The 26,015-nt window shown below is 48.4% G+C and overlaps 9 protein-coding genes across 9 annotated transcripts; 5 read left to right on the forward strand and 4 right to left on the reverse strand.

Moving 5' to 3' along the window:
* Window positions 1–248: 248 nt before the first annotated feature.
* FSUBG_9954 (glutamate decarboxylase) lies at window positions 249–1,942 on the reverse strand (the record flags this gene model as incomplete). The annotated part of the gene is made up of 4 exons (XM_036688521.1): window positions 249–1,364; window positions 1,419–1,463; window positions 1,524–1,811; window positions 1,871–1,942. The coding sequence occupies 4 exons, from the start codon at window positions 1,940–1,942 to the stop codon at window positions 249–251; spliced, it is 1,521 nt and encodes a 506-aa protein (XP_036534548.1).
* Window positions 1,943–5,320: 3,378 nt separating this feature from the next.
* FSUBG_9955 (GTPase Ras2p) lies at window positions 5,321–6,103 on the forward strand (the record flags this gene model as incomplete). The annotated part of the gene is made up of 1 exon (XM_036688522.1): window positions 5,321–6,103. The coding sequence occupies one exon, from the start codon at window positions 5,321–5,323 to the stop codon at window positions 6,101–6,103; it is 783 nt and encodes a 260-aa protein (XP_036534549.1).
* A 759-nt stretch (window positions 6,104–6,862) lies between these two features.
* On the reverse strand, window positions 6,863–7,627 carry FSUBG_9956 (ammecr1; the record flags this gene model as incomplete). The annotated part of the gene is made up of 1 exon (XM_036688523.1): window positions 6,863–7,627. The coding sequence occupies one exon, from the start codon at window positions 7,625–7,627 to the stop codon at window positions 6,863–6,865; it is 765 nt and encodes a 254-aa protein (XP_036534550.1).
* A 1,260-nt stretch (window positions 7,628–8,887) lies between these two features.
* Window positions 8,888–9,200, forward strand: FSUBG_9957 (uncharacterized protein; the record flags this gene model as incomplete). The annotated part of the gene is made up of 2 exons (XM_036688524.1): window positions 8,888–8,945; window positions 9,004–9,200. The coding sequence occupies 2 exons, from the start codon at window positions 8,888–8,890 to the stop codon at window positions 9,198–9,200; spliced, it is 255 nt and encodes an 84-aa protein (XP_036534551.1).
* Window positions 9,201–11,647: 2,447 nt separating this feature from the next.
* On the forward strand, window positions 11,648–12,799 carry FSUBG_9958 (uncharacterized protein; the record flags this gene model as incomplete). The annotated part of the gene is made up of 3 exons (XM_036688525.1): window positions 11,648–11,847; window positions 11,907–12,131; window positions 12,187–12,799. The coding sequence occupies 3 exons, from the start codon at window positions 11,648–11,650 to the stop codon at window positions 12,797–12,799; spliced, it is 1,038 nt and encodes a 345-aa protein (XP_036534552.1).
* A 1,890-nt stretch (window positions 12,800–14,689) lies between these two features.
* On the reverse strand, window positions 14,690–16,529 carry FSUBG_9959 (multidrug resistance; the record flags this gene model as incomplete). Its single annotated transcript, XM_036688526.1, has 5 exons — window positions 14,690–15,060; window positions 15,114–15,754; window positions 15,806–16,120; window positions 16,191–16,291; window positions 16,353–16,529. The coding sequence occupies 5 exons, from the start codon at window positions 16,527–16,529 to the stop codon at window positions 14,690–14,692; spliced, it is 1,605 nt and encodes a 534-aa protein (XP_036534553.1).
* A 2,871-nt stretch (window positions 16,530–19,400) lies between these two features.
* Window positions 19,401–21,350, forward strand: FSUBG_9960 (uncharacterized protein; the record flags this gene model as incomplete). Its single annotated transcript, XM_036688528.1, has 1 exon — window positions 19,401–21,350. One exon carries the CDS (start codon window positions 19,401–19,403, stop codon window positions 21,348–21,350), a length of 1,950 nt encoding a protein of 649 aa, XP_036534554.1.
* A 1,005-nt stretch (window positions 21,351–22,355) lies between these two features.
* Window positions 22,356–23,720, forward strand: FSUBG_9961 (AGA1 A-agglutinin anchor subunit; the record flags this gene model as incomplete). Its single annotated transcript, XM_036688529.1, has 1 exon — window positions 22,356–23,720. The coding sequence occupies one exon, from the start codon at window positions 22,356–22,358 to the stop codon at window positions 23,718–23,720; it is 1,365 nt and encodes a 454-aa protein (XP_036534555.1).
* Window positions 23,721–24,499: 779 nt separating this feature from the next.
* On the reverse strand, window positions 24,500–25,282 carry FSUBG_9962 (6-phosphogluconolactonase; the record flags this gene model as incomplete). Its single annotated transcript, XM_036688530.1, has 1 exon — window positions 24,500–25,282. One exon carries the CDS (start codon window positions 25,280–25,282, stop codon window positions 24,500–24,502), a length of 783 nt encoding a protein of 260 aa, XP_036534556.1.
* Between the last annotated feature and the right edge of the window lie 733 nt (window positions 25,283–26,015).

The raw sequence follows: 26,015 nt of genomic DNA on the forward strand, positions 1-26,015 counted from the left end.
GAAGCAAGAAACATGAACGAATGAGCAATGCTTTTCTGTAGCATAGATATTTATACACCGTGGCACGAAGGATAGGGCCACGACTATGTCTTGAATGTTACCACACGACGTATTATTGTGTCTCTCAATATCCTAGTTTAGTGCTAGTGGTCATGATGCGTATCATTCTACCGTTTTACCCTATATACAATCCAAATAACACCTTTTTGTCTAGTGTAATGCCGAGTTTTACCCTTTCTATAGTCTAATTATTGGAGCCCTACTTCCTCAAGACCCTTGACAAGGCCCTCAACTGTCCCTGGCAGAGTTTGGCAGTTGACCACAACACGGAAGAAGCTGCCCTTTGGACCAGGGGCATAATCAACCATGTAGCCTCTGAGGATCATCTTCTCGACCATGGTCTTGGTTTGGAGCGTATTCTCCTCTTTGTCCTCAGACAGAATTCCTCCGGGGGAGTAATAGAAGCAAACTTGCAAACAAGGGGGAGGGTCTTGCGACACAAGCACGAAGTTACCACTCTGTTTGATGAGACTGGCAAGGTATTCAGCCTGCTCAAAGGCGTGGTTGATCTGCTTCTCAAAACCTGTAGCACCGTAGTATATCCAGGCCAAAGCAAGCTTAAGACTGTCACCGCGGCGACCGCACTGCAGGGTTAGATCTGCAAGATCCCAGATATCACCGCTATCGCTGGTATGGAACAAATAGCCTGCGGCGGTACTGTTGGCCTTGTTGAAGATGTTCATGTCTGGTCCAAGGAGGAACGAGCATGTGACGGGAACGTTCATCATCTTATGAGGGTTCACTGTCAATGAATCGGCCAGACGGGCGCCATTGAGCTTATGCTTTTGTTTCGACGAGAAGATAGCAGGGCCTCCCCAGCTTGCATCAATATGCATCCAGAGGCCAAACTCCTTGCAAACCTTGGAAATCTCCTCAAACGGCTCATATGAGCCCATGACAGTGGTTCCAGCCGTCGAGTTCACATAAAAGGGTGTCTTGCCTTCATCCCTGGCACGGACGACCAGCTCCCTCAGGGTATCCGGCCTCATGCATCCAAACTCGTCGACAGGAACAGGCCAGACGCTGTTTGAACCGAAACCACAGATCATGGCACTCTTTTCAACCGAGTAATGCCCGTGAGCACTTGTAAAGACGACGAAGTCATGGTTACCATTGCCTGAAGCTCTACATTCTGGGAACAAGGTGTTCCGGGCAACGACCAGGGAAGTTAAGTTTGAGGCGCTTCCTCCTTGACACGAGATACCCCCTGCTCTTGATCCAGTGAAGCCAAACAAGTGTGCCAGAGTCCTTGCTGTGGTTTTTTCAATGATGGTGAGGGCGGGGGAAACTTGGAACACATGGAGCTAAATGGTATTAAATGCTTGTATAACTGATAGTGCACAGGGACTGGAACGTACATTGGTGTTTAGCACTGAAAGTACCATGTCGGACACAACCCCAACCTGATTTACCATGGTTTAGAAAAAGGATCAAATGACGAAGCCATGGATATCGTGACATACTGCGTTCGTGCTTGCATATAGCTTATCGAGGAAGCCCTGGTCCCAAGTATTGACACTGTTCTGAAGAACTTGCTGGATGATCTCTAACAAACCCTCCTTACCTTGACCCGAATTTGGCAAGGAAAATTTGAGTCGTTGAGCAAGCTCCTGTGGCTTTTGAAAGTCCACCAGGACATTATTCTTGACACCAGCTGAACTGGGAAGAATATCCCCTGTCGCACGCTCTGTTGCGGCATCATCGGCAGCCTTGATGTAAGGGACAATGAGACCTTTCACAGCATCGATGAGCTGGTGGTGTAACGTCAGCGACCAATCAGCTTAGGGGTTGAGTTCGTGTCATGTCTCACATCGTTTACTTCTTCAGCCCTACGGAGGGTGGTTATGGAGGGGTTCCTGTTGTGGCCGTTGGTTACAGTCATGACGGCTAATATCGGATGAGAAAAGTGAGAGATTGAATATACACAGTAAGTAACTTGGAGAAAATATAACTATCTTTCAGTGGAAGTACAATATGGGTCTAGAAAGTTGAGAAATGAGGCCCAATGAAAGAGAGAGAGAGAAAATAAAGAAATAAAAAACAGCTCGTCATCTAAAGAACTTTGAGAGATGGGACACATCATTGATGCCAGCAATGGCTCAATGTCTCGTGACTTTTGATTATTTCTGCGAGGGATTTCCCGTCCGATCAACCGAGTCTTTCCCGAATATGTCAGAAAGTTCATTATTGAGCGGCAAAGTTCTAAATACCAACAACCGAGGCTTGAATAGGCACCACTTGATACATTTCTAGCCATCTTTTAGTTAGTGGCTGGAAGCTGAGGACAAGATAGACGAAGAGGGGGGAAGCCGGGGACGATAAAAGTTTCAATTGCATCTCGCTTCTCGCTTCTCGCTCATCGTTCTCGCTTGCAGGGCCTTGTCTCGAGGCTGGAGCTGGGGTTATTGTCAGCTCAACTGAAACTAGTTGGTTCCAACTCAACCCTAGGTATCCGAAGTTCAATTTCTTTTTTTGCTTCGACCCCATCTTGCTTGACCTTGGCCTTAGCAATAACCTCATCAAACTATCAGTATTAAATCGCTGTCCGTGATCGCGTCATCAAGTATGTACAGGGCGACAACGCTAGCTGCGCTTTTCATATGAGACAATCGGCCCAAGAAAGAGAACAAGGTCTCAGATCTGTGTCTTAAACATGGAGATTAGGAGGACACCATATTTTGGGTCAACCACCCACCAAACAAACCACTGCAGTCCAAGTGTGAAGCTGTTTCTGAGGGCAGGGGCATGGATACAGTACTCACTACGGAGTAGTCGCATTCGCATTTACCTTGGCACAAAGAGAGGCATTGTCTAACAACTTATCACCAAGATAGGACTCGAACGATGGCTCGAGCCCCCCAAGTGTATGTTCAACCATGCCTCTACAAAACACAATCGACCTGGTCTGTTCGCCTGATATTAATGATAGGTATGCACATGTTCATATCTCAGTCTTGTCTGTGCGCGGAAGTCAATTTACAGGCGACGGAGGAGAGCCTAAACCTTGTCATGAAACGAGAAGAGATGAGATGTAGCGTGGTGAGCCTGTTGAGTTCACCAGTGCGTGGGGGAGGGATAAGACCATGACTGTGACTGTATGTGACTGTGCTTTCAGAGATAGACAATAACTACTAAAGGTAGACACAGAAGACTGAAGACCAAAAAGGCAGGCCGGAATTTCATATGGCAAGGTTTTTACAATTACTGTCACATCGCTTATACCAAAGGTAAGTAGACAGACAGACTGAGCGATGTTGAGCAACACCGAGCAAACCTGCAAAGACCGATAACGGACGTAGTGGCAACCACATATTAGTTAGTAGTTTGTCGTCTGTCTGCATTGCGCATGCGCATGCGCATGTTGATGCTCAAGCATTAGCTGTGATGAGCTTTGACCTGACCTCTCGTCACTTGCATTTGCATTTGCATCTTAGTTTTATTATCCACCCCGACTGCGACTCTGGACACGCAGGTTTGAAGGTTCCGAGCAAGGAAATACCTCTGCTGATCAATTGTCCGCTCCGTCCCTGTCATCGTCCTCCAGGCTTTAGCTTTCTCCCTCTATCCCTATAACTAAAGCTTTGGGTGATAGTTAATAAAAGTTTAAACCGTGTCTCCGTTTTCAAGTCTCCCCACATTTTCGCCGTTGGGATCTGACCAAGCCCAGGTACCTAACTATCCTTGTGCTTGGCTCAATGGCTATTGATTTTATTCAAAAGCTTATCGACAGTTGTAACATTCATTGGATGATTTAGTAACTCGCCTACAAGATGGCTGACGCGTTGGGATGATGGAAGGGGAGGGGGCTCCGAGACGGAGTGAAGAACTGATGAATGCCCCTAGTTTTGAAGTCTTGTCTCTTTTTATATCCTTGCCTCGTCACATCGCGCAAGCATACCAGCTTTCCGGGATGGCGATGGCGATGTGCTGGTGGCGGTCCTGATAATGAAGGTTGTTTGGCTGGTTAGGAAACTTATGTACTCTCAATCGCTTATATGCAGGTCATGGACTGTTTCGTGCCTTGCATGTGAAAAAGATGTGCAGCACAAGAATAAACCAGTGCCCAATATTCATAGCATCAGTTACTTACTGATGCCCAAAATCAACCTTGTACATATCTTTTTATGCATCTTTGCCTAATTCTTTTTTGACCTTTTACCCCTGCGCCGGCCAACGCCACAAACGTCTTCATCCCTGTCGTGCCCCATCTGCCCGTCCCCCCGGGCGCTATCCAGCTCTGCGTCCAGGCTTCCAGCTCGTAGTTGCCCGTATCGCACCGAACTAAGAGCTCAACTCAACGCGGCACCTTCAGCCGTTTTTCCGCACCATGACATGAACAAGGGGCAGCCGGCCGTGGTTGGTATCTTTTGAGAGGGAAAAGGAATAAGGAAAAAGCAAAAGAGACAAGAGACGTACATGGGAGAAAAAAAAAAAGCAAACTTTTTCCTTTTCACTTTCACTTCCTCACTTCCCTTTGTTTCCTCTGTCCTGTCATTCATTCCCTTACCGTCCATACAGTCAGTCCTATATCGTGGCTATCGCAGCAGACAACCTCCCATTGACTCTACCTAGAGAAAGCAAGTAACAAGACGAGCAAAAGCAGGCTCCCAAGGGACGACAAAAGGGAGCAGCACCTGTTTCTCTCCAGACTACCTACCTATCATCTATCATCCAATTCAACCACCATTCGTCATATCTCTAACCCTGGACTCGGCTGTCTCAGAACAAAAAAAAACCCCTCTTTCATTCATTCATTCACTCACTCACCCCAAAGGGAACTGCCGGCCGGCTGAGCCCTCAGCATTACACATTATCATTATCTGGCCAGAAACTCGGACCTTAAGAAGCGTCACATCACATCACATTGCATTACGTTACAGCATCGATCATCACTTCCATATTATAATACAAGCACATACGCTCACGCTCACGCACACGCATACACCTTGCACCAGATTGCGACGAGACACGACTAGAACGATCGAAACAATATCATATACCTGACTCGATTCGAAAGACAATAAAACTCGGCTCCAACAATACAACTCCACTAGGTACACCAAAAGGCCTTGGCAACCCGATCGCACCTAGAATCATTCTAGAACTGTCATCCGATCCACAAGCGGCGCGTTTCGGTGCCTATTGTGATCGCCCAACAGCTTCCGCTTGGGCTACCAACACAGTAGCATCACACTGCAAACATCTCCTTTTTCTTTACCGCTCACTTTCGCTTCATAACCAATTCAACGTAGCCTCCGACATGACGGCTCCGACACAGACACCTGTTCCTATATCTATCACGATCTGCGGCGACGGCGGATGCGGAAAGTCCTCCATTACACTGCGCCTAGTCCGCTCGCAATGGACTTCAGACTATGACCCAACCATTGAGGACTCATACAGCGTGACGCGCCGCATCGATGGCGTTACTTACCACCTATCTCTTACCGACACAGCTGGTCAAGAGGAGTACCGCGGCATGTGGGCTTCCTCGAACCTCGGCGCCGATGCTTTTCTCCTCGTCTACGATATCACATCCAAAGACTCCCTAGATGCCCTGCAGCATTTTAATGAACTTATCGATATGGAGGCAGAAACTCGTCTTGATAACGCTGACCGCGCACGCCGTGCTGGTCTGCGCTCAGGTCACGATACGCGCTCCCGCACCATACCTCCTGTCAAGCTCGTCGCCGGCAACAAATGCGATCTGCAAGAGAGCAGACAAGTCCCTGCAGCTCAAGGTCTTGAATGGGCCCGAAAGCGCGGCTGTGGATTCATGGAGACGAGTGCGCGCCTGGAAGTCAACATCGAAGAGACTTTTGCATTAGTTGTGCGCCGGGTGGTTGAGGCTCGACGACTTGCTGATACAGGTCCGGACGCAGCAGAGTTCAATGCCCGCGGTATGACGAAACCGCTGACGCCTCTTCCGACTGATAGTGACACCGAGAAGCGCGCGGTTGGAGTGCGAGGACCGAATCTTCAGGGCGACAGAGTGGGAGGGAAGAAGGATAACGGCTTTTGGAAGAGCCTGCGATGTTGGTGAAGTCGGGCAAGGGCATTGCGGGAACAGGATAAGCATTATGCTGGGAGAGTTTGTGTGGGTTTGTTGGGAGGAATATTTCACAAGGCTTCAAAATCATTATATACCAGGGATATCTCGGCGTCTTGGCGAAGGGTTTGGACCTTTATCTTCTTTATCGTTTTACAGAGGACGCATTTGTTCTGGGGAAAGGATGTCTTCCATCATCTGACATCATGGAGTTATGCCTGCGCGCTTTTGTCTTGGTTCTAGCACCGCCGGGACTGATGATACTATTTTACCTCGACCACTTGTTTGCTGCTTAGTGTGCTATTGGATTCTGATTGTGAACGTGGGGTAATCTGGACAATAGCCTGTAGACTAGTCTTATCGAAACCAGATGTTGAGCCGCTTGATGCTCTTTCATGTAGAGTATCTGATTATGGTGCCTAGTTTGCTTTTCAGAAGAGGATCGTCAAATATGGTCAGTATATGCTCTGGGCGTCAGAGTCATCGAAAATGACAGGGAGGTTATAAAACGTGACTCTCCATAATCACGGCAAATGTGCCAAACTAACTAGTACACGCGTTGTGAATAGCCACCCAAACCTGCACGCTGAAATCAATCATGAGGTTTATTGTCTGTAGCTCCCTGTTAGATGTGAATGCTTACAAACCCAGCTCTGCCTCTCGAGCAAGTATGAGAGAAAATGTGTCACTGATAATCACATCTGCATTTCCATGAACGCCGGGCCTCTATGTCTAGAAGCGTCTTCTTACCCTCTAGCTACCTCGCGACGCCTCACCAATCCACTTCTTGTAATCAGCGTACTCCAGAGTCGTTTTCTTGCCCTGGTAGCGTGTGACCTTGAGATCCAAGTCTTTCCAACGTCCTCGACTACCAGTCCACCCCGCCTTGCGGATGAGACTGAAGAGTGTTTCTTCTTTAGTCCATCCCTGCTCGGAGGCTACGTCTGGGAGGTAGGTTGAGCCATAACGGCGGCCACGATCGTAGAATGAAAGTCTGATGCCGTGAACGCCAATTTCCCAGTTGAAAACGTCATCGACTTCTTCAAAATCGGTCAGGAGTGTCACTGCGACCTGGAGCGTAGGTAACTCGGACTTTCTGATTGGGGAGAAGCGAGTGTCTTGCAGGGCAGAGATAAGGGCGTATTCCGGGATACCCTCAGCTAGATCTTGAGCTTCAAATGTGCCGATACAACCGCGGAGCACGGGCTCGCCATCCTCCATTGTATTCCATGTCACGAATAGCGGGGCAGATGTTGGGGGAATAGGAAGAGAAGAGGTGCTCGTGGCCGGTGTGGAAGCACCTAGCGAGGTCGAAAAGGAAGAAGAAGAAGAAGCGCTGGCATCAGGGATCGCTAGATGTCGAAGACTGGGATCGTCAAGGGTCTTTGGAGCAACAGGCTCTGAATCCGAGGCAGAGGCTGAAGATTCTTGAATCTCTTCCAAAGTCAGAGCTTTCCGATGGGTGAGACGAGCTTCTAGCGCCTCAAAGCATAGTAGGCAGTGATCTCTGGTAGCCATCAGGGTGTAGAGTGGACGATAGAGCTGCTGAGAAAGGTCAGGAGACTTATCAGAGATAAGGCGACTGATAGGAGAGAAAGTAGTAGAAGCAGTGAGTGAGTATGCCTCCCAGCAACAGCATGAACGATACGATCTTGTCGGACGTAGAGGTAACTAAACGGAACCGGAAGAGCGAGAGGAAGACTCAAAGTCAGAGGAGAGGTTGGAGAGCGAAGGTGAGTGACCGTGAAATGGAGAGATGCACTGGATGGAGGGGTAGTTCTGTTGATGGTTCAGTGGGACCTGGCTGGACTCTACTGGACGCAGTAATCAACAGAGCTAGACGACCAATACAATTCGGCCAACAGCGCCATGGGGAGGGGTTTGGGACACTAAGATACCTTACCTAGAGCTTGGCTTCCCTTCTCAACAAATGGAATCGAATCTGTGAAGTCAGAGCTGCCAAGTGAAGCCTATAAGCGTTCCGAAGGCTTCCATTCCATCAAGCTTCTTTCCAAGCTTTCTTGGAGGTGCAAGCTTCGATTCCATCCTATACCCACACATTCATTGGATTCCCCCACGATTCCGCAGCGGCCCCGCTACAAAACCGCCCAACCGGCATCATTGGGTGGCAGGGATAGGTAGTAGGGAAGCCAAGGTAGGGATGAAATATGAAATCAGTCAACAGAGATAAAGTTAATGAGATCCGAAGCGACATACCATTATGTGCCATTAGGGAACTTGGCAAGGCTTCGCCTGTAACCTGATACCGATCCGAGTATCACCTTGCTACCGGATGGTCAAGTACCGCTAGTTTGATCTTCACCCCGGAGTTACAGACTCCGGGTAATGTTTCAGTTATGACTGTAGAGCTGTAAGGATGATTCATCTCGAATGCCGATTAAGTTGTAATATTCAAACAGAATCTGGTATTGTTGCCAGGATACGGCTCTTTTCATGTGCACGCTTCTTCAAAGTTCCGAGCAGATCTACGTTTGACTCCCTTGGCAGAACATCTCAAACACGTCTCGGAACTGTCTCGAGTGTAGCAACCCCATAGACGCTTACGCAAGCTCATAGCAAAGAGAAGTTGTATGCTGTTGTACATAGTATAAGTATTCATGTCCTTTCTCGTCAAGTGAAGAAGTCCTCATGCTGTGCATCCCACATTAGCCGTTGTTTACCACTCTTCACTACTCTCTTTCAAGCTTCTTCTCGTCGCAGGCCGACATCTTAATTATTGTTCCCACCAAAGCCCATTTGTAACTCACATCAGTCAAGATGCGTTTCTCTATCTTCACCTTGGTCGCCCTTGTCTCGGCTTCTTCAGCTTCACTTGGTAAGTAAACGGTTGCCTTCCGAAGAAACATCATTACTGTTAGCTGACTATTCATCAGTCCGCCGAGTCGATGTCAATGTTCCGGCCATGACAAACGCAGATGGAGTCGTTGTGCCATTCGACACAGCCGGTGTCGTCCAGCCTGCTAAGAAGCGAGATCTTGAGCAGAAGAAGAGAGATCTCGCCCAGCGGAAGCGACACATCTCTCGCAAGAGGCGCGCGGTTTCTCAGGAGAAGCAGCAGCAGAAGCAATAATTAGAGAAACTGCAGAGTTGGAACCCATAATGAAGTCACGGACGGATGCTTCCATGAAGCAGAAGCCCGGGGGCTGAGGACATAGACAAATGACAACAATAAATGCGGTGCTTGGACTTGGCTTGTACAGAATAGGAGATAAGGTGCGAGAGCTGGGAGCACCGCTCACGTCGTAAGGCTGGGCCTTTTGTGGAATCATAATTCTAATCATCATCATCGTGGTCCTTTTTCAACAGTGCATGTTCTTCTTAGACCCAGTCATCCCGAAAAGGTTCTGCTTGATCATGTGAAGTATGGATGTCATTACTAAGAGAAGAGGATTCATCCCATGTATTTTGTTTACGTTCTCCAATTTCGCTACCACGGACCCTGCTCATAGGAGCTGTCAGCACCGGACAAGTCACCAGTGCGAGAGGTTTCAGTGCGAGCTACCTTACAGTATCCTGTCATAATCTTTTCTATGGATCAACTAAGTTGGGTGGGGACCATGGTAATCCGCAATGGATACCAAAATAGTTGAAATATTTCATGCTTGAATGTTGAAGGCAGAAGTGAAGGGTTTGTCAATTCCTGAAGCATGTGGCTCTTGTCTACTCAGCTACAAAGGCAAACGGATGTCTAGAGATAAACAATGACCTTTTGTTACTATTCTGCTTAGACTTTTAGTATCTATCAGGCTGTAGCTATGTAGTGACTTGCATTCTGGGTGTCATCGAGGGCACCCATCAATCTTGTGGGCACTAGAAAACTGCAACCACCATGTCATTACCTCCGTAGACACACTCTTTATTACGGCGGTAATATGTTAGTTACTACGTGAGTCTATAAGATTCTCTCCATCGGCTATTGGGAGCCAGTAAGTTTGTGGCCAAATGGCCGAAGCTGTGTCTGGGTTTGTTTTTTTACCACCATAGGAAACCTTATTGTTGGTAGAGGATCGAGGCGCAGTTTCAAGCAGCCAAGGTGATATTCCTAGATTTTGACGACATCAACCGAGACAGGAATCTATTCTCGGTAACCCATGATCTCACTCCTGCGGGCTACGGACTAGCAGTACATACCTAGTCTAAGCAGCGGAGATAGTTCAACTCCGTTCCGTTCTTATGTTGACCGACAAATAGCAATCCATAACTAATAAGGTACACAGCAACATCAAAGGTTGTCTGTCCTTTCGGCCCCCACTCGTCGCACCTTGGAGCTACCGCCACTCTCTGCTCTGTTCTCTTCGCTTTCTCAAATCGAACCCTGACGCCTGAATGTCACTATGCAGATGTGGCATTGCTCCAAGCGGGCTCCAACGGTGGAATTCCTTCGGACGCCTTAGCAATATCGATCGTGGTTATTAGTTGCTTGTTGTTCGACCGTCTTTTTGTCTCAGTACCTTAGTAGTTAGGTACCTAGCTATTGTCATGTTGCTATTTACAGGGCTGAATGAGTGGAGTTGTCCTCCTAATTAGCTTGGCTTTTCCCGCCGATGAAACCCTAAGTCAGCCTTGCCGCTTTCGAGAACCTGGGCCTGATGAGATGAGAGAGATGAATGAATTAATGAATGTCGAAAATGCCTCTTCCACAAGCCTTAGGGGTGCTGCGCAGCCTCGCGCTTAACCATGGCGCCAATCTGGAACAGATCCTCTCATCAGAGCAATGCCCTAGGGGCCGTTGAGTTTTGCCTAGGCCAGCTGTTCGCCCGTTTTGATGGCTTGAGGCTGACAAGCCCAGCTGAGTTAAGTCCGAGACTAAAATCCCCAGCCTAAGTGTGAGCGACTCTCTGACAATCAACTCGCAGAGAGTCCGAAACCACTGAGCCTCTTCTTTTTCATCCTACTACACCTGCTAATTACTGGCCCTGACTTGGGGGTCGCAAAGTCCCTCGACCTCTGAGCTGTCATCGTTCTCACTCCGTCAGCAAAGCTCTACCTACAACAGCACTCTCAGCCGCAGCCCCCCATCAGCACTAAGACCAATTCCAGTTGAGTGACCCCAGTGTAAACTGCACAACAGTGGAGGCGGTGGCTCATTATCCCTGACCTGGCGCCATGAATATCGAAGAGGGCTGAGTTGACTTGCGGGGGGTATAGGAGACTAGACAGTTGTAGGCGGCATCGCCCGCGGAAGAGGTTGCTCAATAAATAAATAAGAGGCTGACCCCCTTGGAAGGTGGATGTTCGCTGACGCCTGAATGATCCTTTAACGGTCAAGAACCCTAGATGCTCTAAGAACAAGACGCACGCTGGCCGACGGCGACCAGAAGAGCATTCTTACGATTATATGTTGATAACAACAGAACTTCTGTATGAGAAACGCCCAGCCAGTACCAACCACCATTGAGCAGGAATACTCTGGAAGAGACGAACAACTACGCTGTCGAGCCAACTGCTGAGCTTTGGTCCCAACAGAAATCACCGCAGCGTACTCCGTAAGAGCACAAAGAATAAGACACCCCCACGATGCTCATCAATGGAAACCATCGTGCTCAGGCACAATTCGATCGGGCAAAATGGCGCCCAAGGGTTATGATCCCTACCTGGGTTCTTCAGCTGGGCTTATCCATGTCTATGATGGGACTTTTCGCCTATAGATTGGGCGACAGCATGAAAGTGAATAAGGATAGCGACAAGAAGAACGACGATCCTACAATCGAGATTGTGTAAGTCTAGAGAGAGCCAATGCCCGATCCGATGCAGCAGTTTCACTGACTGTGAACAGGTGGGAGGCTACAAATGTAGCCCTATGGTTCGTTGCATCTCTATGCAGTTTCGTCGAAATCGCCAAATACTTCGCTGAGGCATTGACTCCGTGGACCATGCTTTTCACACATGTCATAAAGTTGACCTGCGCGATCGCCACTCTTGCGCTTGATATAGTTGTCTACACCGAGAAACACGACAAGCACTACTCCCTCGTCGCTCTTGGGTTAGACAGTGCTTTTATGTAAGTTCGCCATGTCTAACTTGAACACGAACTGTACTGACTGGTGGGACTTTAGTATCACCTCACTCGTCCTGGTCTTCTACTCCGTGCGAAGATACCGTCGCCTTTCTGCTTACGACGATTATACACACCCTGTCAACGTCAAGCCTTATGGATTCAACGACGACCTTGAGCGTGATACTTCATACGCTCGACAGTCTACCGACAAGCGCTTTTCTTCAACGTCGTCACGAGCTAGCATCATCTCAAAGCGTGAATCTGTCGAGATGGGCACCATGCAACGAACACCAAGTGTCTATTCCCACAAGCGTGACACCCAATTCGACGACTATGTAGCACGTCGGGGCTCGGCCACGAAAGAACGCATCGGCAGTGGAGACTTCAGTTACGCTGGAGCTCAAGGCGAGACTCAAGACTCTGGAGCAACACTCACACCAACTCGCCCAAGGGGCGCCAGTAGCGGTCGAGCAGCGAGCTGGACGAGCGACCGAGGCCTCGTAGCTGTACCAGAGGAGGATGACGACACAGCAGCTGGGAAGGAATCCAAGGCAGAAAAGGAAAAGAAGGATCGAGAGGCCCTTTTGGGCAGCACTCCTCGCGAGAGTATTGATGGCTTAGTTGTTCCACAAGAAGCTGATCTTTCGGAGCCCAGGTGGCAGCGCGAATAGTGAGAAAGGGAGGGAATGAGAGGGTTCCATTGATAAGGGGAGCCTTGTGAGACTTATACGAGAAGAGGACTATTTGGTCCCGATCTCCACCACTGTATATACCCACGGGAGAATTGGCGTTTCAGGGGTGATTAAGCAGCTTTCAAGACTGACTGTTTCGTGATACTTTACAATGATAGATGCAACTATCCGTCCCAAACTTAAGTGCGAAAGAACAAAATTTCTCGCCAATTGTGGCCAACCTTCCAAGTTATACTTTTGGTTAATAACAGGACATTTGTTTCCAGGATATGTCATGAAGAATTCCATCAGGTCGAACGTGAATGACTAGCCAGATGAGAATGTGTTGCCAAGTGAAGACAGGGTTTCACATAAACCTGCTGGCTTTTTATCTACATGGGAGTCAACAGCATGTGAAAACAAGATCGATGCTGTATGGCAGCCCGCTAGTTAGTTTGTGCATGATTCAAACTCACAAATCTGTATCTGGTCATCCCTTCGAAATAAGAAAGCTGGGCATTTTCATAGAGGTGGCCTAGGCACAGAGCGAGACGAGACATTGCGCATGCACCTTGTAAATCACGAGCTGTGGGAATAGTTGATTATCACAACTTGGAGAGCGTTTCTCTTTGCATGCTTAATGTTTATCATGCTCCCACATGAAGAATACCCATCTCGATTTTCAAGCATGACAATATAAAGAGAGTTGAAGCGGGACACCATTCTCAAAATCTCCAATTTACTTAGCCTCATGTAAGCCATCATGTAGTGACTCGAGAACATGCCTTTATTAATACAAAGCGGGTGCTTAAACAATATCATTGTAATGCTGTCCATAATTTGGTCTAATTGGTGGTTTTAGTCGCCAAAACTATCATTGCAAACACAAAACATCAGTTTTGAGGCACGTCTTTCTCCATCACCTCAATTCCATACATTCCACCTTGCAGTTCTCGTGTTAGATACACAATGGGCTTTTGATGGTCAATTTCTTGAATGCACCGGCAAGGCATGCAGCCAAATCTCTGTATTGTCACCTCACCATCGAATCAGGGTATGATTCATCATAGCTGAGAACTCGGCTCCTTCTGGCTTTTTACTGCCCGAGATTGCTTTTCAGTCTTTTATATCTTGGCCACCTTTCGAAAGCGAAAGACTCACTCTGAAATAGATCTCAAATGCGTCTTCATCGCTGTCCCTGGACACTTTATGGTCCCCTTTTGAGACCTCCAATGTATCACCAAACCCCCCCTTCAATAGCGCATGGTTACTTACAGACTATATGCACGATTGTAGTCATGCTCGCTACACATGTACTGTTACCTTCTCTTAGGCATGCACACTTGGGCGAGTTTCGTCATACTAAGGATTAAAGACAAAGGGCATGGATGTTTCAGAAAGAAGAGTCATAAAGAGAAGCTAAATCTAATAGAGGAGTTTTTGAAATGGTGAGACGGTTAGTAGTAGGTATAGCATATCCTTCTGCAAATTTGTAGGGAAAACAATAGGGAAGGGGGAGTCGTTTTAATCACAATGATTATGGTAGAAGAGCACTATATATATGAATGGGGAAAAAATTTCCTTCAATAGCTAGTCTATTTAATACACCAGGGAGATGAACCTCTGATTCCTTTTCTTTGTCTCTCTGAGATCTTGTTGATATGGTTTAATAAGTGCCTAAGGTGGGGAATGATCGGCCGATGTTCACGGGTGTACCTTGCATTAGACTGATGAGTTAGCGCAAATTGAACTGAAGAGGGGAGGTTTTATGGAAATGGTGACAATTTCCATTGTGTTATTCCCTTCCGCTTTCTAGTACTATCAAAGTGACTGACCTTTTGGTTAATTTTCAAGTCAAGCTGAAGTATGCCCCACACACTCTAGTGTCGTCTATCTCCTCAGAGGCTTCTCCTTAATGCAGAACGCCAACAAGAATGATACCGCAAGGTAAATGGAAATCAAGGCTAGTGATGAAATCCCTGCGATTTGGTAACTCGACCGAACCTGATCTGCTAAATGAGGCGGTAGTTCTTTGATGTAGTCCAGATTCCGCCGGACTTTCTCCTCGATCTTACGCGCTTCTTCCCCGTCCGGGAGCCGAGCTGCCAACTGAATTCGAAGAACTTGCTGAAGTACAGCAGATCCAGTACTGATACCTATACTAGCCCCAAGGGATCGGAAGAGATACGAGCACGCTACAACGACAGCAGTGTCTTCAGCTGCTGCATTTGCGAGCAGACCAATAAGCGTTGTCACAAAAGCTAAACGATATTAGCAAGGTAGATCACAGTACCAACAATAGCTGTTATCATACCACAGCCGGCTCCGAATGACATAATAGTAATGCCAGTAGTCTCTCCAGCGGTTGAACGGAGCCAGACGAACATGCCCATAGGGATGACTGAAATGAGGACGAGTGCGTAAGCCGATAATGTTATGGCGTAGAACTTTTCTGTTCTTTTGATCACCCAGCCACCTAGAAGTGAACCTGCGACACCTGCAATCATGCCTGGGACAAGTAAGGAACCACTCCGGGTAGCACCCAGGCCCTGAACAGCTTGAAAAATGAGAGGTAAGAAGAAGATAGTCGATGTCTGTCCCGCCCCCGAGAAAAACCCCACCCCATAGCAGGCGAATAAGCTACGATCGAATATTATGTGACCGGGTGCAAATGGATGAGAAGCCACGTTAATTTCGATCAGAGCAAACAAGGCAAACAGAACTGGAGTCGAAGACAGAGCGACGACAGTCATGATATGTGACCATCCGAGGTTAGAGCCAGAATCCAGACCAAGGAGGAGAGCAACTACAGCCGCCACGAGAGTGAAAGCGCCGATAAAGTCAATCTTGCGGACCTTGGCAAGCCAGTGATCGTGTTCAACAGGTGGAAGGTCTAGGACGATATAGACGGCCATGAAGGCAAGGAAGCACAGCGGGACTTGACCAAGAAACGACCTAAAAAGAGCAATTAGATTTGTCTGATCCAGCATGCTCCACTAGACTCACCATCGCCAGCCGACTGAATCAGCCAAAATCCCTCCAAGGGGAGCTCCAGTAGCAGTCCCGGCGAAAAAGAGGATGCTGAGCTTGCCTTGCCATACACCACGATCCTTGAGCGGTACGAGATCACTGAGAAGGATGGCGACAACAGAGTTCATGCCCCCTCCGCCTATACCTGCCACGGCTCGCGCAGCACATAGTTGAGCCATATCCTGGGCAAGACCACAGCCCAGACAACCCAGAGAAAAGACAGTGTAGGAAAAGAGCAGGCATGGTTTGCGGCCAAATATGTCGCTCAGTTTACCGTAGAGAGGTTGAGAACTTGTCAAAGTTAGGAAGTATCTGATTGCGTATTAGCCGGGCTATATATCTGCCTTGCTCTTTGACTCACGCGGTAGCAATCCAACTGGTATTGTTCAAGGCATTGAGTTCGTTACCAATCTTGGCATAAGTTGCAACTGTTAGAAGCTGATCAGCGGCAGCAAGGTAGACCTTGAGAAGATTGTGAGTAAAAGCCCATGATATGGGTAAAGGTCCTAAGGATACTCCTTACACCAATTCCGACAGCTGCGATCACGAGATGCAACTTCTTGTTACTGTATAGTGCTTTGGGAGTATCGTCACCTGATGCCTGTTCGTTTTCGATGCTTCTTGGTGTATCATCATGATAACGATCTTCAAGAAGGGGTGAACCCTCTGACGGGCTTCCTGAGCTTAAACTGCTGTTCATATCTTTTCCCTTGCTGAAATCCGAGTCAAATGGGAGCACAGGATATCGTACTACTACCGTCTGATATTCACTGGTGAGGCGGTTTTCAGGTCGAGAAGTTTGGAGAGTCCAGAGTATTTAGCAATCTTTTAACGTAGCGAGGCTGCAAATAAGATATTGGCCTTGCTTACGAGTTAGACCTAAAATCACAGTCAGATTCAAGCGGCCATCTGACAGCATCATCGGAGAAACTGATATTATTATAGGAAGATGATCTATGATAATCAGTGAAGCTCCTCGGGAAGAAGGGGCATATATCTCTCAAATGATACTGCATCCTCCTCCTTCGTGTTACTAGTTGAATTTGTTCTTGTGAAGCACTCGGCAACCTTCAGCTTTTTTCTTTCCATCCTGTATAAACCTTTTCTTTAGTTCGTATTACCACAAGATGAAACTTCTAGGCTGAGGGCAAATGTCATCACTCTCACCAGCCAGGCACACGGATGTCCAATGTCAGTGGCTTATGCCACTGTTGCGCTAGGCCTGGGAAATGGTAAAAAAAACAATTAAGCAGGAATTTCAGGATACAGCATTGTTCACGACTGATAAACTCGATGACGTCGTGCTACAAGAGTGAGTGCCTAAAGTGTGCTATGAATGAACAGGAAAAGGAACTCAAGCATTGAATCATCAGAAACAACGTCTAGGCCAATGGGCATTCAGCATGTCATGATGCAATACCTTGCACAACACATCGGGTTTCCTATTATTGCTAGTTTATGCATCCTCGTTCATCGACGTAACGTTTGTGCCGTTCGCATCATCTACGCTATGTGGCTACGCGGGCTCGTCCACATGGGATTGATCTGAAACATGGAACATTCGACCAATTTTGACAAGACAGGGGCTGGTTGCTGACTCTGCCAAGATTACCAGGTCAGAGACGAATGCGGGCCAAATCTCAGTGAGCATCGCTAACTAATGCCAAACGCGTTACGGAGTATTCACAGAATAGAGACAAGGCCTCGTCATAGCCGTTTCCCGCTGCTGGTTACATCGTGCTGACTGCTTCGCTGGCAGTCCTGGGCGACATTTCAACATTACAGGATCAAAGATGGTGGATTGCCATTCTGCAGCTTCAAATTATCTGTGGAGATGCTTGGGCTCCGGAGGATCGATCGCCCCGAGTGTACACAGACAGGGGAGAGACGTGACGCGTTGGGCGATCAATTGCAAGGATCGGTAAAGTACAGTACATCCATACATACATACACCGGCATGATCGGGCAGTTGAACTGTGGCGTTCTGTTGCAAATTTGAGAGTTTCTGAGACTCGTATAAGTAAATGAAGGTCATGTTAGAGTTCAAGAATGAGATATAAAAATATTGTGGCATCATTCGGACGAGGGAGAGAAAGACAAAAGGCAAAAGGCAATCTTTCAATGTCTGAGTCAGGTTGACTGACATAAGGTAACCTTGGGCATTGATTGACTGTACTGTTCCTGGACAGCAAATAAGACGAGGTGATGGTGAGACGAGATGAAGGAAAAAGCAATACCTTGTGCATTGGGTAATTTTACGAAAGGGCCACGAGGAAGTGCTGCAAATATCCGTATCAATCCATATTGAGAGACATTTGTAAGACGGAATTGATGAGTGCTACAAGTATAACTTATCACAATTATAATAAGAAGTTATTAAACTCTAACAGAGACAAACATCGAACTAATCCACACCATTGGGTTCTCGGCGGTGAAATCACCTGATTGAGTTTTTCAATCATCATCTGAATTGAATTGAATGCCGTTGAATCTAGTTTAATATATGCAGGGGTGAGTAGATAGTGACGTGGATTCAGCTGCAGGGAACCTGAATGCCCCGCCCAAGAGTGACTGGAGATTCAATCTACTGGTTGTTTCAGCTGCCATGGTCTCCGTCCCCAGATCCCCTGCTTCCGGACGCTATGCACCAGAACTCGACGAGCCACATGCAGCAATGCCATGGTTCCCTAGGTTCCCCAAGAGGTTGAGCTGAGCCCTGGGTGGCCAGAGACTGACGGCATAAGCCACACCAAGCCTCCCTCCGCCCATCCCGAGGCATGAGCCAAGTACTGTACATTGTGAGATTGCCCATGCAGTTTTGCTTGCTTTGCATGATGCTAACGCTCAAGCCCAAGCCAGTCCCAACGGCTTGGTCAAGATATTGCCCCCGGTTGAAGACGGCGTTGGTGTGTTTTCGATGAAACCCTAGACACGCTGTAGAGGGTCCAAGGAAAAGATGCTCGTAAACAGGGCAGGACGTGAACCACCTGAGAACGAGAAGGATCGACTCGAGGCCTCCTTCTTTTCTTTTCTCCCACGATGTGATCTTGTTTCCTTACCTACACTACCTTAGTACCTGTTGATTTTTTATGGTCTAAATCTGTTTCGATGGTTTTCTTCGTCCATCATCATCCACTTGTTCTCCATTAACTATCACTGCTCCATTTCCTTCTTTCTATCCATCCACGCATTGATTGCACTTGTGTACGGATACCTACTCCCATTCACAGACCGTCCCACTTGATTCAATATCAACCTCAAGATCCATTCTTTGCCGGTTTCACTCGTTGTCGTTGACTTGTCTCTTCTGTCTCCCTCCCCCCACCTGAACCGGGTTGAATCTACCTGTAAAGCTCCCTCGAGGGGCGGCTTTCCCCGTGATCCCCTTCCATATTATCAAAAGGATTCCAGGGCCCGGCATTTCATACGTTTTACCAGCCTTTGCATTGCATTGCTGTGCTGTCGCGTCCCTGGTTTCACCTGTTTTATCTTGCCTCAAGTTAAACAGCATCCCCCTTACTCCTGCTCCTAGCCTGTCGTTCAAGGTTGACACAACTGCTTCAGTTTCGTCATGGCTACCATGTTGAATACAAATTCTCTGCAACCGCCTAAAACTGGCTCATCTCGCTGGTCGAAAGCCCTTCCCGATGTTCCAGGTCCTGACGATCCAAGTTTTTATGACGACTATTATGAGGAACCTTCCCCTCGTCTACCTCCCGCCAAAGAGCTTCCACCACCTCCGCCGCGCTCGACTAGTATAGCCAACGCGAAGTCGTTACCTCCATCACTGCCGCCGTTACATCTGCTTGCGGTTGATTCCCCTCCATCTGGTCCGCCCAAAATGGCTATTCCACGCCGGCCCATAGGGAAGCTGCCTGCAAACCCACCACCACTACCTCAGAAAGAGCCGCAGCAGCCAAACTCGTCACAGATTCCCCCATCACCTTCGGAATCACTATCGAGTATTCTGTCGGCATATTCACGCTCGTCCGGCGAATCCCTTGTCAGGTCGCCTTACGAAGCTAACGATAGTGTTCGTCAGAGTGAGGCAATCTCATCACCAAGCCACCAAGCTCCACCCGCCAACATCAACACTGGCACGTTTATCAGTCCCTCTACCCAGCAACAACAGCATCATTATCAACAGCAACGACCGCAACAGTATGTTGCCCAGGAGCTGCCCGCCAACAACATTCGGCCACCCCCACTGCCTTCTAAGGACACTAAGTATCACCTTCCAGCCACGCCTGCTCCTGTTCGAAAACCAGTACCAGAGAACAAGCTGCCTGAACTGAACTCAGCATCGTCGCCCTCTTCCCAGCAGCAGCCTCACCCTCAGCTTTGGCGTCGTCGGTCGTCAAAGGCCGAGCGGAGCCTTGAGCTTCCCGACCTGAAGCTTGTTGCTAGCCACGGGTCGACCGCTGCAACGCAGCCAGTTGTCGCACAGCCACATGTTGAACAGCAGCTTTCTTCAAGCGGACCTAAAATTTCCACAATACCAAACTGGCAGCCTGGGAGCACCAACCCCATAGCTCCTGCTGGCCAGGACTCCCAAACGTCGCCAGCCGCTGAGCAGGTGCCCGACACCCCGACCATGGGGATCAATAGTTCCAAACTGAACCGTCTCAAAGGAAAACTTCATCTTCATCGAAGGGGGAAATCATCAGGTGACACGAGCAAGTCTTCTCCAACGCCACGACCTGGGGCAAATCGCCCTCCCACGCCTGAATATCAAAAGGAAGACATCAAGACTCCTGTTGTTGATTCTTTTATTTCTCCTTTGTCGCCCGCTTCATCACCGGAGCCCGCTGCGCAGGTGTCTCCAGCAATTCCAACTGACGTCACAAGGATATTTCCTCAAGCACAAACCCAAGAACACCTTGGAAGTACTGGTAGCATCACACTTAAGGCTGTGCAGGTCCCTAGGCTATCGAGCCCTTCGGAGGACAAGCCGGTCTCTGCATCGTTACCACCTTCGGTCACCGATTCAAGGGGAAGTCGTGGATCCTCTGGCAGTGACACAGCTGTTCACCAAGTCCAGCCTCCTACGGAAGTTTCAGATCGATTCCCACCTCGACATTCATCTGTAAGGTCGAATGCCATTCCACGACAGTTAGCAGTTGAACACGATCCAAGACTGGTGCCCTCCGAGTCTCAGGGACCCCTTTACAGAGGGAGAGATGGTACCTTGTATCCTGAGATGAAGGTACTGCAGGAACCCGACCCGCGCGCTGCATACTTCCCCAAACAGTTGGAGTCACCTCTACCCGAAGGTACTATCTTCAAGGCACCGCCGCTGAAAAAGTCCCATTTTAATTGCTACCATGGCCATAAAACGATGAACCGTCGGACTAACAAATATTATCCATTAACTTGTCAAACGTGCGATAAGTCGGATGTTGAAGATAGATGGACTTGCAGTTTTTGTCATCTACGAATATGCGAGCACTGCGTCAAGAAGCTTAACAACAGTGGCAATGACCTGCGCCGACTGGTCAGCCACCCACAACTCACATCATAACCGAACCCCACGAGCGTTGCGACAAAATTGTCTATTGATATTCTTTCATCAATTACCATTTTATCTCATCGCCACATGAACCGCACTTATTCATGCTCTTTCCTTTGTTACGTATAGATTCTCCTCAGGTTTGATCCGAGTCACGCATTGCATGTATTATATACGAAGAGGCCATATAAGGGTAGGCCAGGAAGACAACATAGACATTATGGGATGATGTCGTTCATCGCGACCTGAACAATACCGCATTTGCTAGCAGCAGCATGTTTACGAGCTCGGGGAATAGGTTGAAGATGAGGACATATTGTCCATTTTTTGTTGGTATGATCTGGTGATATCGAAAAGGAAAATGGACTCATGTTTACTGCTTCACTGAGGCAATCTGATACTACGGATGTTAATGCGCTGACCCAGAAGGGACAGCTTGATTAGATTATTATCAATGATGAAAAGATACGTTGATACAAGAAATGAATTGCCGAAAATACAAGCGCGGACTCAACTCGACGAGTATTAAGACTGATATGAACGTGTAATGTTGATGACGAGAGGTTAAAGCAGGACTGGGGTGCACGGATTCTACCTTCTGGGCTACTTTTTTGGTTCCCAGACCTTTGATATTCTAAAACCCAACTAACACAAGCTCTTAGGCAAGGAGCAGTATTCCTTGATATCCATGCTTGGTAGGTTTATATTCAGATCGGTTTTTGTCTAATAACTTCAAGCGTGCGTTCAAGTTAACCTCTACTGTAGAGGCTCACCGATTCCGTTAGTGAAACACCCCGCCGCTAGCCTCTACCGGGTCCTAGGTAGGTTGGCCCAGGCTTGGCCATCCACTCACCGTGTTCCGGCTAACGGAAGCTTCCTCATGGCAGGTCCACTTTCTTACCGTATTGGTAACCCAAGCGACCCTGAGTTCCCTCAAGCTTCATCACAATAAACATTCACTTAATAGTTACTATCAGCCCCGAACCCGGTTAATCCATTGTGTGACAGGCTTTCACTATGTCCACACTACAACGTTCACGGTCACTTCGAAAACCTGCTTCTACCGCCACAACTACTGCCAATGCTAATGCGAACGCCCCAGACGGTTCACCGAGTCGCCTCCCTGTAAAGCCCTTGACTAGAAGTGCGACGACATCTAGCAATGCGAGAACATTGAGAAATGGAACAACCACAGGACTCTCCAGAGCGACGTCTGGTCGACAGCCTGCTAAACCAGTAACATTCGAGCCTGCGAAGAGGGAAACTCGATATCCCCCTTCAACCACGACTACGAGACCTCGACCAGCGGTGAGACCGACCTCGGCAGATGGCCCTACTCAAACAGCTAGAAAGGCACCTGCCCCTACGCATACCCGCGCAAAGAGCACTGCTACTGGCTTGAGAAATGCGCCAGTCTTGAGACCTCCTTCTTCTGGTTCCTCAGCTAGCAGCACCACTACCACAACAACGACCACTCGTCCTACTCGGTCGTCAACTACTTCTGCCAACGAGAAGCTCCCGGGCGCTGCACCACGCCTTCGACCGGCCTTCTCAACTCTCCAGCAACACTACTCACCGGCCAAGTCCTCTGCGCCTAAACCACTGACATCAACATTCCTCGCTCCGCCGTCGCCGTCCAAACTTCCGGCCAATGTCGCTGCATCCGCCGAGACAAGTCGGTTGCAAACCGAGCTTCTGCAACTCCATCTTTTGCATCGAGATGCACCGACCGTTGATGCTACCTGGAGGGCTAGTGCCCAACGCAAACTTGGGGAGCGATTTTCAGAGCTTGCTAGCGCGAGTAAACAGATTGATGACCAGGAGAAGGCAGAGGTTGAGAAGGGGAACATCCTGACAATCCGTAAGTGGGCTGTTGGCGGTGGTCTGGAAGAGCGCATACAAATCCTAGATGCAGCCATAGCTGGTCTATGGGCGCTGGAGGAACCCGGTGGCCGTTATGCCAGGGTCGTAAGGCGATTTGAAAGATGGGTTGATCGCATGTGTGAAATCGAAGAAGCGAGAAGTGCAGGCGGAGCTCTCATCCAGGAGAACGACGTGCTATTTATTGGCGAACTTGATTCTGCATGGAAGGACGAATGCGCTGGCTTGGTACGACGATTGGATACCATAAAGCGACAACTCGATCAATTGGGGGATTTTGCCCGTGATGACCAAGAGGGAGAAACCAAAAATCAATCAAGTCTGCATCGCATGGTAGAAGGGTCAAGGGAGCTTGTGCAGGGCATGCTGACTGAACTGGCTGTCATGGACGATATTGAGCGGGATGCACTTGCACGTGAAGACGAGTGGATTGATAAGATGAACCGAGACGATGGAATGGAAGATACCCCAAGAGCTGGAGCAGTTTGGAGAGCCGTGTAAGACATTATTCAAGTTTGCAGTGTTCCGTGCGTGGGTTTGGACATCAGATGAACGTGTACATATCACCTAGATCAGCGACATCACAGCAGATGATGCATTTTCTTCATGTTACATATAGACTCATTTTTAATCATTTTTGGGATTGAGCTGCTCTAGCTATGTGGGTTGGGCTCGAAACGAGACATGACCAGCAGAATAGGCTCTCTATAGCTTCCTTGTGCGTCTTGGCATATATCGACCGGATATCAAGTTAAAACGGAAATTGGTAAATCAAACACAATTCTTTCAAACCCTCTTCTCTAACTCGAAACCATGGCGTTAAAATTTGTTTTGGTTTTTTAATGATTTTTTTTTGCATGTGATTTTCGTTGTCATAACACTTGGGAAATTCCCTATCTCGAAATAAACGCCTCTAATAAATGATACCCACGCAAGAACGAAGTATCATCATCGGGATGTAGCAGTCATAAAAGACATAAATGGTACTTAGGGGTTCATCGATTAGGGCCGGATGCGATATAGCAAGCCGTTTATATCCTTGCCGATTCGGAGATTTGATGCGTCTTATAATGTCTTAAGTCCTCCCAATATCGTGAGGGGCGTTAAAAGGAGTGATGAAATGGAAGCTGAACATCCAGCTCCTCAGCGATTTTCGCACGATGCCAAACTCAATCTAGTGCGACAGCACGTTGACGTCGTTTGCATGCTATGGTGAGTCGGGCTAAAGCTCAAAGACTGGATAGAGGTGCTTTTTATTAAAGCTAGCTTGGGTGATGGTATTATAGGAAAGCCCTTCGCGGAAAGCTGACGCCCTCGACAGCAGGCTCGTCGACGAACCAACTGCAGCGTTCACCAGTACCCTCATTGACAAGAGTGCAGGGCAGACCACCGTCGGTATCGAAGATCTGCTTCATGATCTCCTTCTTACTGCCGCCAGTAGCGACGAACGCAACACGAACGGAGTGGTTGACGACTGGAAGAGTGAGGGTGATGCGCTTGGGGGGAGGCTTGGGGGAGTCTTCAATGGGAGCGACCCAGGCGTCGACTTCACGGAGTAGTTCATGGCCAGGGAAAAGAGAGCAGGTATGCCCGTCGGGTCCGCAGCCAAGGAGGAGCAGGTCAAAGATAGGCAGACGGACCGAGTCGCGGCTGGCGAAGCTGGCAACCAGTGTCTTCTCGTACTGGTCGGCAAGTTCTTGCAGATCGTTCAAGTGTTCTGTGTCGATGGGGTGCACGGTGGGCTTCTGGTCCTCGGGGATCTTGTCCAGAAGTTCCTTCTTAAGAAGGGCGTAGTTGGAATCTTCGTGGTCGAGGGGCACAGCGCGCTCATCTGCAAAGAAAATCTCCCAGCGCTTGAAATCGACGACATCGTTGGGGCCCGAAGAGGGGGATAGAAGGGCTTGGGCGAGCGTCTTGGGGAGCGAACCGCCAGATACACCCACTTTGAAAGCGCCGTGCCGGGCGATACCGGCAGCTTGGCTTTGGATAACATACGAGCGCAGCGCCGGGGCGAGGGCGTCAACGTTGCGGAATGCGAAGAGGTTTGGTTGTGTTTTGCCCATGGTGACGTTTGTGGTGCGGGTTTTGAAGCTTGCGGTGAGTTGTGACGATGTGGGAGATGTAGATGAAAATTAACGGAACAAGGAGAGAGGTGAAGAACCACCAAGGTGCGTGGTTTTCCTGCAGCTCTGATTGATCCTTGACACGGATGAGAGAAGATGTAAGTGTGTCAAGGGTACAAGGTAAGGTAGGTAGGCGAGGCAGTCGACTCAGATAAATTATCAGGATGTTGTTTAAACGTTGTGGGATAATTTGATAATGCAGTAGGTATCGTCTTAAGGTAGGTCTAGGTAGTCTAGAGGCTAAGAACCTACCTAAGGTAAGAGGCGGGGTTCCATAGAAGTCACAGTGGGCCTTTTTTTTTCTAGGTAGGTAGGTAGTTTCTGGTAGGCACGGTAGTATTAGGTACCTACTTCGTCATCGTATCCCGTTACAGTGGAGTGGATCAAACTCCCGTTAGAAAATGTCGACCCAGACATGGAGTAGAAGCATTTCAAGACGGAGAAGGGCCATCCTACGAGTAGAGAGGTAACTTACTAGCCTGACAGCCCGTGGGTGGTCGGACAGGAGAGACAGGGTTGGGAGGAGCGAAAACGGTCTCACAATGGCTTTCTTGATACCTTGAAAGCTTCGGTCTTAGTGGGAGCTTACAGTTAGATCAGTCTCCGGCACAGAAGACGATATGATGAGCGCAGTGGCGTGCTAGACATCTGTAGTGTACTACCTATACCTACT

Source organism: Fusarium subglutinans (genome assembly GCF_013396075.1).
Source record: "Fusarium subglutinans strain NRRL 66333 chromosome Unknown NRRL66333_c0000164, whole genome shotgun sequence".
NCBI classification, from domain to species: domain Eukaryota; kingdom Fungi; phylum Ascomycota; class Sordariomycetes; order Hypocreales; family Nectriaceae; genus Fusarium; species Fusarium subglutinans.